This window comes from Mercenaria mercenaria, chromosome 9 (assembly GCF_021730395.1).
Source record: "Mercenaria mercenaria strain notata chromosome 9, MADL_Memer_1, whole genome shotgun sequence".
Lineage (NCBI taxonomy): Eukaryota > Metazoa > Mollusca > Bivalvia > Venerida > Veneridae > Mercenaria > Mercenaria mercenaria.
In genome coordinates, this window is record NC_069369.1 from 57,182,856 (window position 1) to 57,201,345 (window position 18,490).

The following is an 18,490-nucleotide window of genomic DNA, read 5'->3' on the forward strand; positions in this document are numbered from 1 at the left end:
ACCAAGAAATCTGATTTTCTAAGTCCAAAAGGGGGCCATAATTCTTGCAAAAAGCAGGATGGAGTTATGTTTCTTGCTGTACATAGTTAGCTTTTGATAGTGAACAGGTGTTGCAAGTTTCAAAGCAATAGCTTTGATAGTTTAGGAGAAAAGTTGACCTAACATAAAACTTAACCAAGAAATCTGAAATTTTCTAAGTCCAAAAGGGGCCATAATTCTTGCCAAAAGCAGGATGGAGTTATGTTTCTTGCTGTACAGAGTCAGCTATTGATGTTGAACAAGTGTTGCAAGTTTAAATGTTATAGCTTTGGTAGTTTAGCAGAAAAGCTGACCTAAACATAAAACTTAACCTGGCAACGCCGACGACGATCAAGTGATGACAATAACTCATTTTATCTCTCTCAAAAAATCAGATGAGCTAAAAACTATGTAAAAGGACATTAGCTCATACAGCTTGTAACACATCTAATTTCTCAGCCATGCACTTATTTATGTCCCATATTACAGGAACCCGGGAACAAGTTTCAGTAAACTTTGTAGCGAACCACTAGCCATTGCTACATACTAATTCAAAATATCTTATATCTAAGCTTTGTGCCTTTGTAGTTTTCCGCATGCAACATGTAAAAGTTACTGGTTCGAGTAATTCAGTGGAAATGAAAACGTCTTTAACCTTCACCAGCGAGCTACAAAAATTTCTGTTAATTCTATAAAGATTACAACTTTTTTCCACACCTACCTGAAGCTGAGATGATCAGAATTGGTTATATAAAACATATTTTATTGTGAAATCATTTAGGTTCGTGGTTTGGGTCAAAACGGCCTTTTCATGGTGATATGAATTATTCGTGGATCTTTTTTTTTGTTTATCGTCGCACCGACAAAATCATTATTATTCATAGGTCATATGGCAACTTTCCAGCTTTGATGGTGGAAGAAGACCGCAGGTGCCCCTCCGTGCACTATTTCATCATGAGCGGGCACCTGGGTTAGAACCAACGACCTTCCGTAAGCCAGATGGATGGCTTCCTTACATGAAAAATTCAACGCCCCGAGTGAGACTCAAACTCACATCGATGAGGGACAAGTGATTTGTAGTCAGCGTCCATAACCACTCGACCACGGATCCCTCCTTCCTGGATTTCAACTTTCTTACATAAAATGAGAAAGAATTTTACTTGTTCATTGGGATTTATTTTTGTGGATTCAGCAGCAAATTTTGCAAAAATAAGTCCCCACAAATACTATTGATTTCACAGTACAACTTTTTTGAACAATAAGAAAGATATGATCATTTCCACGATTTCCAAGAATTAACCATAAATATTCTGGGTTATACACATATCCATCTCCCACCGGTCTGTTCAGTATAACAATTTTCACTGAGATACCTGTATTTAACCAAAAAAGTATAAAATATTTATTTTTATAGCTCTTTGATTTAACTGAAGTAATTGAAGGAAATGTTCAGTTTTAATACAACAGTGACGATGTTCAAATTACACAAAGTTTTGGTTATTTCTGATGTAAGTAAAACCATCTAGTAAAAAAGGGTAATCTATTTTAAAATTTATTAAACAGTGACTTTGACTGCACAGAGCCTAAATACCTTGCAAATGTTCATTTTTTGTATCAACAGGCATAAGATTCTACAAAACAGTGGTGTTCATCATAAAATCTCCAGTTTAATTGAGTTATCGCCCAGCAACCAAAACGTTGATGCTCAAAGGGCCATCATACATCAAATCAAAAACAATGGTTTTCTATGAAACCCTGTTTAAATATCTCAGCAAAGTTTTCAAATATCCAAAACACAATACTCACTGAGCCTTTGAATCAGTTGAACTAAAAGATATTCCCACACGTGTTAAGAGTTTAAAACAAAAACGAAAGTTCTTTTTTGTTGTTTTCTGTATTACCATGTAGACATAGTCACAATATCATAAATAAAATCATGTACATGTAAAAGTTTTCACAAAACACAGAACAAGTAAGCATACTAGAAAGGCCATGATGTACTATCTACAAAGAATCAATTCAAACTATAAAAATAACATTGGAAAACAAAAAAACAATACAGAGCCAGCATTTCTATGATTTAGGAGAAATATCCAAAAAGAACTGAGATCAACTAGTTTTCAACACGACTAGCTTGTTCAAAGCAAATAAATGAAAACTTCATTCCAGATCACAGAGGCAGAAAACATTTATTTTGTTGGGTTTTTATAGTCACACATACACAGTTTAGATCATATGGTGACTCTGAGGCAGGAAACAATCTCAAGAAAATTTAATTCAAACTACCATAGTGTATGCAAGTGCTTTTCTCCTGGGTCCACTATAATAAAACTGATTTGTAGACCAGTCTCAAAGCTCTAGCATCTGATTGTTTCATTATGAGCTCATTCATGAAATTAACCAATGACAAGGCTGCATTCCAAGACTGGTCTTCAAACTCAAATTTTATAACTCTGTGTCTTTTTATTTTATTTCGTTGGGTTTAATGTCGCACCGACACAATTATAGGTCATATAACAATTTTCCAGTTTTGATGGTGGAGGAAGATCCCAGGTGCCCCTCCATGCATTATTTCATCACGAGCTGGCTCCTGGGTAGAGCCACCGACCTTCCGTAAGCCAGCTGGATAGCTTCACAAGAAAAATTCAATGCCCTGAATGAGGCTCAAACCCACATCGATGAGGGGCATGTGATCTGAAGTCAGCGACTTTAACCACTCAGCCACAGAGGCCCCCTATAACTGTGGTATCTGGCTTCATCATTATACAGACCAGTCTTAGAAGGGCACATTGCTACGGCCAGGTTTGAACAGAAAACTGTGTCAAAACTTTTCTGTAAATTCAGTGTTTTACAGGTTTTTCCTTTAGCCCTCAAAATTTGATCAATTAAAGATTTTGCCTAAAACAGTAGATCGCTGAGTTCTGCAAATGGTGTCCAAACTGATATTTAAGATCTGGGACCTAGGAAAACTTACATGATACTCTAATAAGACAGCCTGACCTTACTGCAACTTTTTCCATTAAAATTTTAAATAAATATAATAGTGCTCATATAGTTTGATCTACCTTTTCGACAACAAGTTTTTTTTCTTGATGTCTTTTTAAATATAATAGGGTAATTATAATAGTAGCTTGATCTAGGATGCTGTATTTTGCTCAAGCGGACATTGCCAGGTCGGATCGTGCGAGGCGAGCATGTGCAGTTTGATCTGGGCTTGCAAGATCCACTAGAGCCCAATACAAAATCCCAGATCGAGCTACTGTTAATTTAACAAGAGCACCGCCTTGCGGGTGCTGACGCTCATCTGATTTTTTTTGTATAATAGAAATATTGTCCTACCCATGATTTTCTAAGTCTAAAAAGGGTCATCATTCTTGCAAAAGGCAGGATAGAGTTATGTTTCTTGGTGTACAGTGTCCACTTATGATGGTGAAAAACTGTTGCAAGTTTTAAAGCAATAGCTTTGATATTTTATGAGAAAAGTTGCCTTAAACATAATACTCAACCAAGAAAATGATTTTCTAAGTCCAAAAGGGGCAATAATTATTGCAAAAAGCAGGATGGAGTTATGTTGCTTGCTGTACAGGGTCAGCTTATGATGGTGAATAAGCGTTGCAAGTTTCAAAGCAATAGCTTTGATAGTTTAAGAGAAAAAGTTGACCTAAACATAAAACTTAACCAAGAAATCTGATATTTTCTAAGTCCAAAAGGGGCCATTAATCTTGCAAAAAGCAGGATGGAGTTGTGTTTCTTGCTGTACAGGGTCAGCTTATGATGGTGAACAAGTGTTGCAAGTTTTAAAGCAATAGCTTTGATAGTTTAGGATAAAAGCTGACCTAAACATAAAACTTAACCAAGAAAACTGATTTTCTAAGTCCAAAAGGGGCAATAATTCTTGCAAAAAGCAAGATGGAGTTATGTTTCTTGATGTACAGGGTCTGCTTATGATGGTGAACAAGTATTCCAAGTTTCAAAGCAATAGCTTTCATAGTTTAGGAGAAAAGTTGACCTAAACATAAAACTTAACCAAGAAATCTGATATTTTCTAAGTATAAAAGGGGCCATAAATCTTGCAAAAAGCAAGATGGAGTTATGTTTCTTGCTATACAGGGTCAGCTTATGATTGTGAAAAAGTATTCCAAATTTCAAAGCAATAGCTTTGATAGTTTAGGAGAAAAGCTGACCTAAACATAAAACTTAACCAGGCAACGCCGACGCCGACAACCGCTCAAGTGATGACAATAACTCATCATTTTTTTTTAAAAAATCAGATGAGCTAAAAATGACACTTTAATTGTATACCTCAACCTTTTTGTTTGTTGTTTTGTTATCAAACAAAATCCTCAGTTTATCAATGTTAAAGTGGCATTATGCACATCTTACTGCACATATTGAGTTTTTAGTGAATGTTTTATAAAAGCATTTTCGGTTGCTGTGCAATTAAATGTTTTAAATTAACGACAATGCCATAGAAGTATTTGAAGTTGATTCTTTAGAAATAAAGAAATCAGACTAATAAAATGATAGTTCTTTTCTTCAATCTTCTACGCAATTATCTCCCTTACCTATAGGTAGAGATTTCTGAAGTTGAAGGGAAGCAACTCCTGCATGCAGTTTGACTTTTCTTAAAAAGACTGCCCCAGTCAAAATAAGAAGTTATTATTTCGTACTGGTAACAGGAAGAGTTTGGTATATTGGGTTAAAAGCTAAAATTTCCTCCACCCTTTTTACACAGACATCTATTTCAGCTGGAATTTTACTTGAAAAATGCGACGAGTGTAGTTTTTGCATGCACTTTTTACAGAACTGTGTCAGGTCATGCATATTAGATGAAAGTAGTTCAGCGACATACAATACAAAAGGTACAATATGCATTTTTTTCTGCCTGTTCATATTTATGATTATCAAAATATCATTTTAAATTTAACATCAAAAAAACTATTTTGGAAGGAAATTTTCCATGTTAAATTTAGTCAGCAATCATGGACATAAAAAAACTATTAAAATTTAAATCTTAACTTTATTTGTTGACCTTTTGCTACAGAACTTTCAGGATATCTTAGTTAGTATAAAAGTAACATTTCCATGCAAATATTTGGTTAAGTTTGTTAAAAAGGTGTTTTTTGAAATTGTAATTTTGTCCATATTTTACAATGGGAAAATACATTTTTGGTCATAAAATTTATTAACATGATTAAGATACCTTAAATATAAAACAAGAGCACCGCCTTGCGGGTGCTGACGCTCATCTGATTTTTTTTGTATAATAGAAATATTGTCCTACCCATGATTTTCTAAGTCTAAAAAGGGCCATCACTCTTGCAAAAAGCAGGATAGAGTTATGTTTCTTGATGTACAGTGTCCACTTATGATGGTGAAAAACTGTTGCAAGTTTTAAAGCAATAGCTTTGATAGTTTATGAGAAAAGTTGACTTAAACATAATATTCAACCAAGAAAATGATTTTGAAGTCCAAAAGGGGCAATAATTATTGCAAAAAGCAGGATGGAGTTATGTTGCTTGCTGTACAGGGTCAGCTTATGATGGTGAACAAGAGTTGCAAGTTTTAAAGCAATAGCTTTGATAGTTTAAGAGAAAAAGTTGACCTAAACATAAAACTTAACCAAGAAATCTGATATTTTCTAAGTCCAAAAGGGGCCATAAATCTTGCAAAAAGCAGGATGGAGTTATGTTTCTTGCTGTACAGGGTCAGCTTATGATGGTGAACAAGTGTTGCAAGTTTTAAAGGAATAGCTTTGATAGTTTAGGATAAAAGCTGACCTAAACATAAAACTAAACCAAGAAAACTGATCTTCTAAGTCCAAAAGGGGCAATAATTCTTGCAAAAAGCAAGATGGAGTTATGTTTCTTGATGTACAGGGTCTGCTTATGATGGTGAACAAGTATTCCAAGTTTCAAAGCAATAGCTTTGATAGTTTAGGAGAAAAGTTGACCTAAACATAAAACTTAACCAAGAAATCTGATATTTTCTAAGTATAAAAGGGGCCATAAATCTTGCAAAAAGCAAGATGGAGTTATGTTTCTTGCTATACAGGGTCAGCTTATGATGGTGAACAAGTATTCCAAGTTTCAAAGCAATAGCTTTGATAGTTTAGGAGAAAAGCTGACCTAAACATAAAACTTAACCAGGCAACGCCGACGCCGACAACCGCTCAAGTGATGACAATAACTCATCATTTTTTTTTCAAAAAATCAGATGAGCTAAAAAAGAAAAAGAAAATCCCACTACCTGTCCGGAAAACCATTTGAATTATGTTTATTTTATATCTGTATCTTGGAGAAAATAAAGCAATAACTAGAGATGCTTTTGAGAAAAGCGCATGTCTCCGACAACTGCCTAATCATCTAAACGTGCTAAATAGTAAGTCAGTCTTCATATACTGTTTACTTACAGCACATGTGCATGTGCATTTTTGACACCAAAAGGACGTCTATACTACATTTAAAAGTAGTATAGGCGCCGTTTTGAGGTCAAAAATGCGCAAGAAATCTGAGCGTTTTATGGTAATTCAAGGGCCATAATTCCGAAGTGCCTGGGCCGATTTGGCTAGTTATCAAACTTGGCTGAGCACTTATTGGCAAACACATTTTGTTGAAGTTTGGTGAAGATCGGATGAGAAATATTCGACTTAGAGAGCAGACAAGCTTTGTGACAGACACACAGACTGGAGTAAATCAATATGTCTCCCACACCACTGTGTGGTGGGAGACATAATTATACTGCATGCTAACAAAAATAAAAGCAGTCAGAGTAACAGTTCTGCTGTATCATCAGAGAATTTGGTTACCAACACAACCAGCTGAAAAAATCCTTAATAAGAAGTTATTTTGTATAGTAGAATTTTAACAACAGTATAACATGCCGATATCCAAAACAACATTCCACTGTCACTGACACTGACAACATGTCTACAAATCCTAGAAACGGATGTGCAGGCTGATCTTGGTCTGCAGTGGTCGCAAAGGCAAAACCACTTGCCATCACCAGGCTAAAGCTTAAATATACACATCCATTATAAATATTTGTACATTAAGCACCTCTGCACATGTCTGAGTAAACTATAATTTGACCAACAGTATAACATGCTGATATTCATTTTCCAAAACAACATTCCAATGTCTCCGACACTGACAACATGTCTACATTATCTAGAAATATTAACAACTTGACCAGCAACATGCTTTGTCAGTAGGTGGCCAATTTGTATGTCATATCGAAATAGTGCAAAGACACTATTTTCAGACCAATCCCATTTTGTGACATATGCTATATTCAATTACTTATGTAAGCCAATGCCTTTCCAAGAACTAAGAGACAAACTGAATTAGGAGATCAACTCTTGAACTGGCTGAACTTTCCAAACCGTTCCTCTCATCATATGTTGTATTTAGTGTTTGGTACTTAATTCACATAAATGCTGTTGCTAGTGCTAGGCACAACACTTTGGTACTATGTTCATATAACTGCTACATTTAGATTATGGTAGCATAATCAAACACCAAATAGCATCCTTAGATCTGCCAATGTTAATTTATTCTTGGACATTGCACTCCTGAAAAAAAAAAAAAAAATGAAATGTTACAAATAATATTTAATACTATTTAACTAGTTTAGTTTTTAGTTTAAATTTTGCTTTTATTCAGTAAACTGCATTTTGTGGGGAACTAATTTTCACAGATTTTGTGGTCAAGTCAATCCAAGGAATTAAGTCCAAAGGAAGCAGTAAATTTTTCATTCATTTATGTTTAACCTTTAGCCTGCTGGTGGCAATTTGTTATGCCTTTGCGACCAGTTCAGACCAAGATCAGTCTGCACATTCGTGCAGTCTGATCATGGTCTGCACTGTTCGCTATTCAGTCAGTAAATTTTTCGTGAACACCTCTTTATATAATGAATGGTATTGCCCAAACTGAATGGTGGACCAGTCCATTTTAGAAATTTAGCAGGCTAAGTGTTAAAGGTCAAAATCCATGAATTTATATCCCCACAAAATAGACATTCTGGTCAAAACCACAAAATTTTGTATCTACGAAATGAATCAATTTTACAGTATTTGGCAAGCAGTGTATTTATACTGTGGTTCTTAAGATATCAGTTATGTAGTCTTGATCTCTGAAACTGACTGACAACTTCCCCATATGAACTCAGAATCAGATGACATTTACAAACCGATGTAGGTAATTTGTCTTTAGTTACATCATAAGGGAGAAATGCCACTTGAGAGACCAGTCTCAAACTCCAGCATTTGATTGGTCGAATCCAAGCTTGATTTAAAAACTGACCAATCGTATGGCTTTGTTCTGCGATTTGTCTCCATAGGGGTATACTCAAAGGTTTTTTAGGTATCCTGTCAGCCTTACTTTTAGTGATTCCAAAGCTTAAGTACTGAACCACTTGAAAATACCTCTTACAACAAGATGGAACTTTGTAATACAAACATTTTTGATAATCTGGAAAATAGGCAATTCCCAGATAAGAAACTAACAGCAAAAAAAATAATTTTGAAACTGTTATAATATTTACATAGAGTATTATTTGTAAAACATACCCAGTTAGTACATTCTTTGCTAAATCCATCTTTCTTTTCTGTAACTGAAGTATCTTTTCTTCAACTGTGTCTTTACATAAAAACCTGAAAATATATTTAATGGTATCAAAATATCAAAACATTTCATACCAATAACTTGATAATTCTCTAAAATATCAGGTTTTAAGAGACTTATATTTTGGAAAATGAATATCGGCATGTGAGTCTGTGAGCAGACCGCATACTTGTATGTACATTTTACTTGCTGGTGATCAGCCTTGAAATTAGAAACATTCTGCTTATAAGGCTACCTAATTCATTGTAGCAAACGCATCTGGGCTGAAAATACTTACCTATGAATATACACATTTTTCTTTTGCCCAACCCTGTATATTCGGTCACATGCCTGGTCCTCCAGGGCAGGGTTCCTGCAATATAAACAAGCCAGTTTGTAACTAAAATCATAGTACATCAATATGTATTTACATCAGTTCATAAAGTCCCTAAAGAGAAACACCTGTTGATGGTGGAGTACGACCCGAAGTGCACTGTTTCAGGCACCAGGTTAGTATCATAATATTCCATAAGCCAAATGGATTGTTTCCTCAAAAGAAAAATTCTAAAATGCAAGTGGTGTTTTGAACCCACATTGGAGAGGGTCATGTAATTTGCAGTCAGCCACTTTAACTACTAAGCCATCAAGGTCCCTAGAGCAGATACCTCTCCAGACAAATACTTTGTTTCCTCAAGAGAAGAAGTTCGAAGACTAGTCCCAGAGTGCAACACTGGATTTTTTTACTCGCATACCTCGATGTGATGGAAATGATCAGGAATGCGAAGATTAATATAGTTGTAGAACTATTTCACAATCATTCTAAAATAAACCAACACAAACTAATGCAACCTTGCCATCCTCATCCTGTACAGAACCAATATAAACCTGATTTCTGTAGACCCTAATTACGCAGAGAACCAATACAAAATTGAATGTGTTGATTTTCATTCCACAATTTCTCACAAGAAAGCAACTCAATATCAGCATATTTGGAAGAAAAAAAAAATGCTGAAAAAAAAAAAACAACAACAAAATAACATAATATAAAACACATACCAGTGACTGTCTAGTAAGAAAAGGTGATTTCCACCAATCAGGTTGAGGCCACACCCTCCAGCACGTAGAGACACGAGCATTACCTCTGGGCCATGCTTATCATTGTTAAACTGATCCACAAACTCCATTCTCTTCTTTGCAGGAATATTGCCTTGTATGACTGAACAACGAATGTTTAGTTTACGTAGATGTACAGCTACAATGTCCAACATCTTTGTCCACTGGGATACAATCACACTGTAACAAATATAATCAATATCAATCTATAAAAACTTATGTGTTACCCTCTACATTAATCCTGTGATTATGCTTCACATACAGTTTTTAAATCTGGGGAAAAACAACTGACACATCAAAGTCTTATTATTCGTGTGACTCACAACTTTCCGTTCTTTCAAAATTGATTTTTAATTCATGGACACTCTTACCTCCTTCAAAAAACTTTGCTTCCAATCTGATTTTCCAGATTTATGTGGAATTTGTAACCCATGAAAATTAACTTATAATTTCATCTGAAAATAGTACAATTAATAAAATATGAAGATCATTTTATGACAAGATACTGAGATAGGCTTTGTACAAATATTTTGCTGTAAAAATTGTTTACACCTGTGTTCTTCCTCAAGTTCATCGTTGCTGATGCAAATTACAATACTGCATTTTTGAGATAATTTCTTTATGTCATACAATAGGTTATGTCTGAAATAGAGGATAATTCATGTGTGTCTTTTCATATTGAATTTATTAAACAAGCTGAATAAAATAATAAAATGCGAAGCATTGCCGAGCATTTTATAAATTTCATTCAACAAGTTTAATAAATTCAATGTGGAAAACCACAAATGTAATATTCTTTTTATCATAAGTAAGCTTTTCCTAGTAATGAAACATCAAAATTCTGAATTTCTTTACCTATTACAGACCAAGTCAATTTGACCAATGTTTCCTTAAAACAGCTTTATTTTATGACTACCGAAGTAACAACAACGGATTTCATGTTACACATTTAATAAACCATTTAAAAACATGTTGTTCCAATTACACAATTTAATGTCAATAAAACGAACGGTATTAAAAGTACACATTGATCTAAGACCTAAACGCTTGATTAGTAGATAGGAGTTGTGTGGCAGAAATGGCCGCGAGAAAAGGTACTCAAGGAGTCACCACTGTCGTACCAAGAAAACCTGCTGCGGGACGAGCGAGCAAGCGCACGCGTAAACAAATAATTTCAAATTTAATGTTAAACAAACACATTGCCTAGTACACACGCACGAGAAACTAGGAATTACCGAACACTGTCATGGGCAAAACCCTGTTCACGTACTTAAACCAACCAGCAAAAACACATGGGTTTACAGGACTTTACACCGTAACCCTACACACGGGTTTTCAAACTTTACACACTGTAAACCTACACACTGGTTTACATAACTTAATGCTGTAACCCTATACACGGGTTTACATACTTTTACACCGTAAACGTTTACATTATACAGACACGTACAGGCAGCATTACTAACACGGACCAACCGACATATGTATACGATATTACATGATATCACGGACTTTCTAGCATTTGTATACATTATTACCTGAATCATACAGACTAGCGGGCGTGGACGCTATGCGGACATAATGGCATTTGCATACTTAAACGGACAAACTTGAAGGTGTACATTACTACTTACAGGGACAAACTGGCGGTTGTGTACATACACGATAAATCGACTCCGGTGATTTATGTGAGGCAATGAGTATTACTGAGATTGTAACGATTTGAGAAGATTTGATGTAAATAACCGCTACCAACTACCAATGGAGAAACCAAAGTATAATAGACAGCCGCAATTTACATAACGAAATAACGTATAAAATTATGGAAAATGATTCCAAATGATAGAAAAAATGACTGATGAAGATTTGATGTAAACGACTGCTACCGACGACCCATGGAGAGCCAAAATGTCACCGGCAGCCGCAATTTACACGTTGAATGTACAGATTTTCAAAACCTTGAAATTACGAAATATAAAACACGCTTGTCCAATAGTCCCACAGCTAAGCCTTAAATTCTCGCGACAGTATGCTTTGTTGGTTATTTTTTCCAATTAATCAATTTACTGATGTAAAACGATTTACCTTAAAGAGATGTATATATATATACACACACATATACATAATGGGGTCAAAAACACAAATTAAGATACCGGGCATAAGATTACGAAATCTACCTGCAACCCTACGTAACAATAAGCAGGAATGCAAAGCAATCCGCTAAAAATTCAAACATATTCATACAACAAACATTTTAAAACAGATGTCTGAGAAAAATGCACACATTATATCCAAAAGGCCTATATGTCATAAAGTTACTTTGTACATACTAAATTATAACCACCCAAGTGTTTTACAAAATACATGACAAAAATGAGAAATTCACTATTCGTTAAACATAGCCTTATCGTAATCACATGCATTGCACCAAAACAAAACTTCCATGTCTATTAGTCACTTTTTCAAAATAAACCCTTGCACATGAAGAGAGTTCCTTTCCTAGCACACCACATGCAATACGAGTACATTGCACCAGCACCTTCGTGTTAAAAAGTTCAATTGTCGCATACGTTACATGTTACTCCAACAAACCTCAATATCGCCAAGAGTAAATTGCAGCACTGATTAGAGCAAACTCAGTCACATAATGTTTCAGCAATTCCAATATTGACAATTTATGACATCAACATATTGCAGTTGATTAACCGTCAAAGTAATGTACCTCAATGATAAAATGCAGACACTTCTAGACAATTTATAGTGTAGTTCAATGATTGAGTATTCTTCTAACATCACTTCCTACAAGTTGTTAAGTGCCAAGTAACTGAACATCGGTGATTAAAAAACGGCAGGAATATTCTCCACGACATCTAACGCAATTCTAAAGTAACAGTTTGTGATAATACTAATATCGGCTGTTGTAGATAGATAAGTATCCTGTATTGTATATGGGAGTTTAACGCAGTTAATTGTCTAAAGTAGTTCCAATGTTGAAGATTTTCTGACAATACTTCTTGTAGCTAGCAAAGCGTCGAGATATTGTACGTTCAGTATCTTCCGACTGTCACTGTTACATGGAAGTGCCGTTTGTCTTATCTCCCAGTGCTGGCTATTTGGTATCTCCAAGTGCTGGCTATTTGGTGCTTATGACTTATTCCAATCAATTTCAAACTGAAAGCATACAAAACTCGGCAGCAGAAAAGTGTAAAACCAAACATCTGACCAGAAACAAACATTTTCTTAGCTTCCTAATATATAAAGCAATCATGATGTGATTGTTAATTAACTATTCATTAAGATACAAACTTAGGGTGTGGTGGGTGGGAACTTTGAAAAGCGATGTTGTCCGTTGGATAGCACGAGATTGAAAGAAATCGGAAACGGAAGTTTGCACTATCAGTATACGAATACATCCGAATGAATTACACCACCAGTAACCATGAGTACGCACGACGCTTCGTGCGCAAAAATAAAAACCATTATTTGCTAATCAGAAATAATGCGTCTTATTTTATGACTACCGAAGTAACAACAACGGATTTCATGTTACACATTTAATAAACCATTTAAAAACATGTTGTTCCAATTACACAATTTAATGTCAATAAAACGAACGGTATTAAAAGTACACATTGATCTAAGACCTAAACGCTTGATTAGTAGATAGGAGTTGTGTGGCAGAAATGGCCGCGAGAAAAGGTACTCAAGGAGTCACCACTGTCGTACCAAGAAAACCTGCTGCGGGACGAGCGAGCAAGCGCACGCGTAAACAAATAATTTCAAATTTAATGTTAAACAAACACATTGCCTAGTACACACGCACGAGAAACTAGGAATTACCGAACACTGTCATGGGCAAAACCCTGTTCACGTACTTAAACCAACCAGCAAAACACATGGGTTTACAGGACTTTACACCGTAACCCTACACACGGGTTTTCAAACTTTACACACTGTAAACCTACACACTGGTTTACATAACTTAATGCTGTAACCCTATACACGGGTTTACATACTTTTACACCGTAAACGTTTACATTATACAGACACGTACAGGCAGCATTACTAACACGGACCAACCGACATATGTATACGATATTACATGATATCACGGACTTTCTAACATTTGTATACATTATTACCTGAATCATACAGACTAGCGGGCGTGGACGCTATGCGGACATAATGGCATTTGCATACTTAAACGGACAAACTTGAAGGTGTACATTACTACTTACAGGGACAAACTGGCGGTTGTGTACATACACGATAAATCGACTCCGGTGATTTATGTGAGGCAATGAGTATTACTGAGATTGTAACGATTTGAGAAGATTTGATGTAAATAACCGCTACCAACTACCAATGGAGAAACCAAAGTATAATAGACAGCCGCAATTTACATAACGAAATAACGTATAAAATTATGGAAAATGATTCCAACGTGCGCTCGCCCGCACGCCCCGCACAACCAATTGAATTTTTGCCGCCACGATAAATTTGTAAAATTTATTCCCCCAAAAATTCTAATATGAAATCAATTATGACTTTTTATTGATTATGACTAACACGGACCAAAGTATTTATAGGTTCTTTATAATGGCATCATTAACAGCATCCAAGTAAAAGGCGAGTCCTACGTCTGACAAATGAACCCCATCGTCTCTGAAGAAGCTGGTGTTTTATAGTCAATATCAATGGACACAATGTCATGCTGCGGATGAAGACTGACCTGCTGCCTACCCCAGCGATTAATTCGCTTTCTAATTGACTCAATTTCCTGAATTCCGTATTTGTCGGTTCTCCATGACAGGCGTTGTAAAATATTTACCCAAATTAGTTTGGAATCAGGCATAGCCTCCCTTAGATATGTGACCTCACATTGAATTATCCCTCTTAATTCTGATACAGGCATTTTGGTTATGTCATTACCACCTAAATGTATAAGAATCATTTTAGGAGGTTTACCTAGCAAGACATTTACTTCTATCGAATGGCGAAAGTCTTCCCAGGACATCCCCGTATGCCCCACCAGCCAATCCTGATACCCGCAGGTGCCTTCAGGTCTGGGGGTACTTAACTGCTGGGCTCTCACGCCAGCCCAATAAGGCAGCGAGTCACCAATAATCCAGATATCTATAGAGCAGAAATAAATTCACATAATTAGTATGATAATTGGCAGGATAGAAAATAATTTGTATTTATTTACGAATATATGACTTATAAGCGTCAGACGACCAGCGACCCATTTTTTGAATAGCCGACACTGGCATACCCAAAATTGCCAAATCTGTTGCCCTGCCTATACGAAAGCTATGTGATGTAAATTGCCCACTGTTATAGCCTGCACTGAGAATACACTTTTGTAAAACTGAAGAAAATTGATGTCTTGTTACTACCTTCCCGTCAGAATGACAGAATAAAGAACCACCCATCTTAGGACGTATTAATAGGAAACTTGTCAGTGCTTGAACTGGACAAAATTTCGGATCTGACTCCGCTGTAATCTTTAATATAGTTGGCTGGCTGTACTGATTTGTCTTAAATTTGCCCAAGTTAGGGCAGCAAAATGTTTGTCATGTGAAATTTCTACATCTTCGAGTTTTATACAATAACTTGATCCTACGGCGTGGCATGCTACTAACTCACTTATCCGAAACAAACCGAAATAAGCCAACAGCCACATTGAAGTGAACAATTTTATTTCGTAAACGTTATAACAAATTTTTGGTAATTCTGTCAAAATACTAGACAAAATTTGCCTTGTGATGGGTGCTCTTATATCTTTTGTTTGCCGTAAACGAAAACAGCCTTCCAATAATTTCGATATCAAAAAATGATCCGTTACAGGAGGCCATGAATGAATTCTATGAAAATAATCTATACCTGCAATGTAAGTTCTTACAGATTTTGGGGACAACCCTTTATGAAACGAGTACGCAATGAAGAAAATGATTTGTTGTGAGGTTGCAGGCCATTGTTCACCAAAGTTATAAGAATTTCTGAACTTAGAAAATACATTAAGTGCTGTATTGTAAGTTTGAAAAGTATTTGCTGCTAGACTATTCTGCATAATAACTACTGCTGTACGCTGAAGATGTTCCAGAGATACTGCGGGACTGGTGCCGGGTACGAATCTGCTTCGGGGGCTAGTTCTCTGAACCTTGTTTCCTGAAATCGAGATAGAGCATCACAAATATTATTCCGACTTCCCGGAATGTGCTTTGCTCTGAACATGATATTCAGCTCTAAACATTTCAGTGTGAGAGCTCTAACTAAGCACATAACCAGGTCTGATTTTGACGTTAATGTATTAAGAATATACACCACCGCCTCGTTGTCACAATTGAATCTTATCTTTTTATTCCTTAAATCTTGTCCCCAAATACTTATCGCAGCTAAAACTGGGAAAAGCTCCAAAGCCGTTTATTATCAGTAATTTTTTCAGCATGCCACGACTCTGGCCATTTTGCGTTACACCAATGATTTTGAAAAAAGATGCCAAAACCAAGCCCATTTCCTCCTGCGCTATCAGTGAATAATTGTACATCCGAGTTCGATAACCAATATCTGTCATGGAAAACGGAGATGCCGTTATGGTTTTCAAAAAATGACAGCCACATTTGCAAATCCAGCTTTATGCCTGTATTGATTCTGATGTGATAAAATGGCTTAGATAGGCCACAAGTTGCATTGATTAAACGCCGGCAAAACGGTCTACCGGCAACAATTGCCCGGCAGCAGAAGTTAAGCGAACCAATGAGGGATTGCATTTCGCGTAAAGTCACTTTGTTTTTGCCTAAAATGATTTTAATTTTACCGACTACCTCCTCGATTTTTTCTATGGGGATACGCACCTGCATTTTATCTGAATCAAGAGTTAATCCTAAAAATACAATAATTTCAGACGGACCCTCGGTTTTCTCGTCTGCTAACGGTACGTTTAAATCCTTCATGCAATTTGTAAATGTATCCATGACATATTTACATAAAGGCATTGTTCTGTCTCCACCCAAGAAGTCATCAAGATAATGAATCAGCTGCCCTGACGTCAGCTTGTTTTTAACGACAAATTCCAAGAAGGTTGAAAACTGTTCGAATGTTTTGCAGCTTACAGATGCGCCAAAAGGGAGGGCTTTATCTACATAATAAAAGTTATTGAATTTTATACCAAGTAATTTAAAATCTTGCACTCTTATTGGTAACAAGCGAAATGCATTTTTGAGGTCCATTTTGAAAAGTTTACAGTGTCTGCCAAATTCCTGAATCATAGTCACTGCTGCGTCAAAATTAGTGTACGTCACGGAACAAAATTTTGTATCAATATAGTCATTAACTGATTCTCCCTCTGGAAATGAAAGATGGTGGATAAGTCTGAATTCCCCATGAGTTTTCTTAGGTACCAGGCCCACAGGCGAAACTATGAGATTTGAAAGAGGTTTTTCTAAATACGGGCCGGCCATTCTTCCAGCGTTTATTTCTTTATCTAATTTTTGCTGAACGATATCAGGATTCGATAAAGCAGATCGTAAGTTTTTGCTTTCCCTGGACACTACCGGACCCTCGTAATGCATATTAAAACCATTAAGAAAACCGCTCAACAAAACTTCAGAATCTTTATGTTTGTACTCTGATAAATAACGACGCAATGCGGACAAATTTATTGGCGTATAAGCTAAGTTAATCAAATCTAAATTTTGAGCCAACCTCGCCGATTTATTTTTAATGGGCGCTCTGAACTGACCCCTGAACTGACCTCTGAATGCGCCACGTCCCCTGGGATTGGAAAAACGAAAATTTCCGGTCCGAGAGTTTTGAGGGTAATTGTTGAATTGTGATGTATTATTTATTCTGTTTCTTGGGCAGTGTATAGCTGCGTGTAACGCACCGCACTTGGAACATACATGTGGAAATCTACACATTGGCCAGGTACACCTGCCCTCGTTGAAAGGATTACATGAAAGATGATAACGCGGTGTTGCCGGCCTTTCAGATGGCAAGTACTGCGGCCTAGTTTGTACGCATCTCCACCAGAGGTCATTATTAATTGATGCCCAAGATGTGGGTCTGATAGCCTGTCTTAGCCTAAACTGTTCGTCATAATCTCTCCATGACAAACCGCCTTGCCTAGCTGCGCACTCCCTAATCAACCACATATAATGCAAAATCTCATATGTTTTTTCTACGTGCGATGACAGATAAATGGATGCATAAATCAAAAAAGCGTCGGTCCATTTTTCAATGCTATTTATTTTGTCTTTGCACTGTTTCGCTTGAGTTTCGATTTTACCATCCGATCCTATGCGCAAAATGCTACCCTGGCTATAAAAGTCGGCTAGCTCAATAGCACCTTTCAACAACAAGGCTAAATTTATATACTCGCCCCTTGCGATCAGCTGTTTTAATGATGATGGCACGTGCGCCGCGATATCGTCATTTGCTAAGGGAACTAATTCAGGCGTGACGTTTGACAATTGAACGCTCTGTTGCGCTCCTAGTAAAGGATAAGCAGACGAATTAAATTCATGCATATGTGTAGGACTCTCAAGAATTTCTGCATTATTTGTTTCGGGCAAGATTTGACCTGACCTAAGTTGGTCGCTACCACCACACCCGTCATTTTGATTACTTCCATCCGAAATGTTATTTTCAAACAAATTGTTTTGTTCAGTATTTGCATCTGTATTAGGAACGGGTAAAATACCCGAAACTCTCATAATTTCCTCAAAATCAATGACATTAGAACTTGAATTAGA

The 18,490-nt window shown here is 36.3% G+C and overlaps 1 protein-coding gene across 6 annotated transcripts in view; it reads right to left on the reverse strand.

Moving 5' to 3' along the window:
• Positions 1 to 1,893: 1,893 nt before the first annotated feature.
• Positions 1,894 to 18,490, reverse strand: part of LOC123547197 (transcription termination factor 2-like) — a 48,641-nt gene continuing 32,044 nt past the window's right edge. For all 6 annotated transcript variants that reach the window (XM_053551463.1, XM_053551465.1, XM_053551466.1 and 3 more), the window contains 4 exons: positions 9,678 to 9,914; positions 8,920 to 8,994; positions 8,588 to 8,671; positions 1,894 to 7,591 (listed from right to left, as the gene is read on the reverse strand). In XM_053551463.1, the coding sequence (XP_053407438.1) occupies positions 7,531 to 7,591; positions 8,588 to 8,671; positions 8,920 to 8,994; positions 9,678 to 9,914 (457 nt within the window). In that variant the 3' untranslated portion in view covers positions 1,894 to 7,530. The remainder of the gene's footprint in view (positions 7,592 to 8,587; positions 8,672 to 8,919; positions 8,995 to 9,677; positions 9,915 to 18,490) is intronic.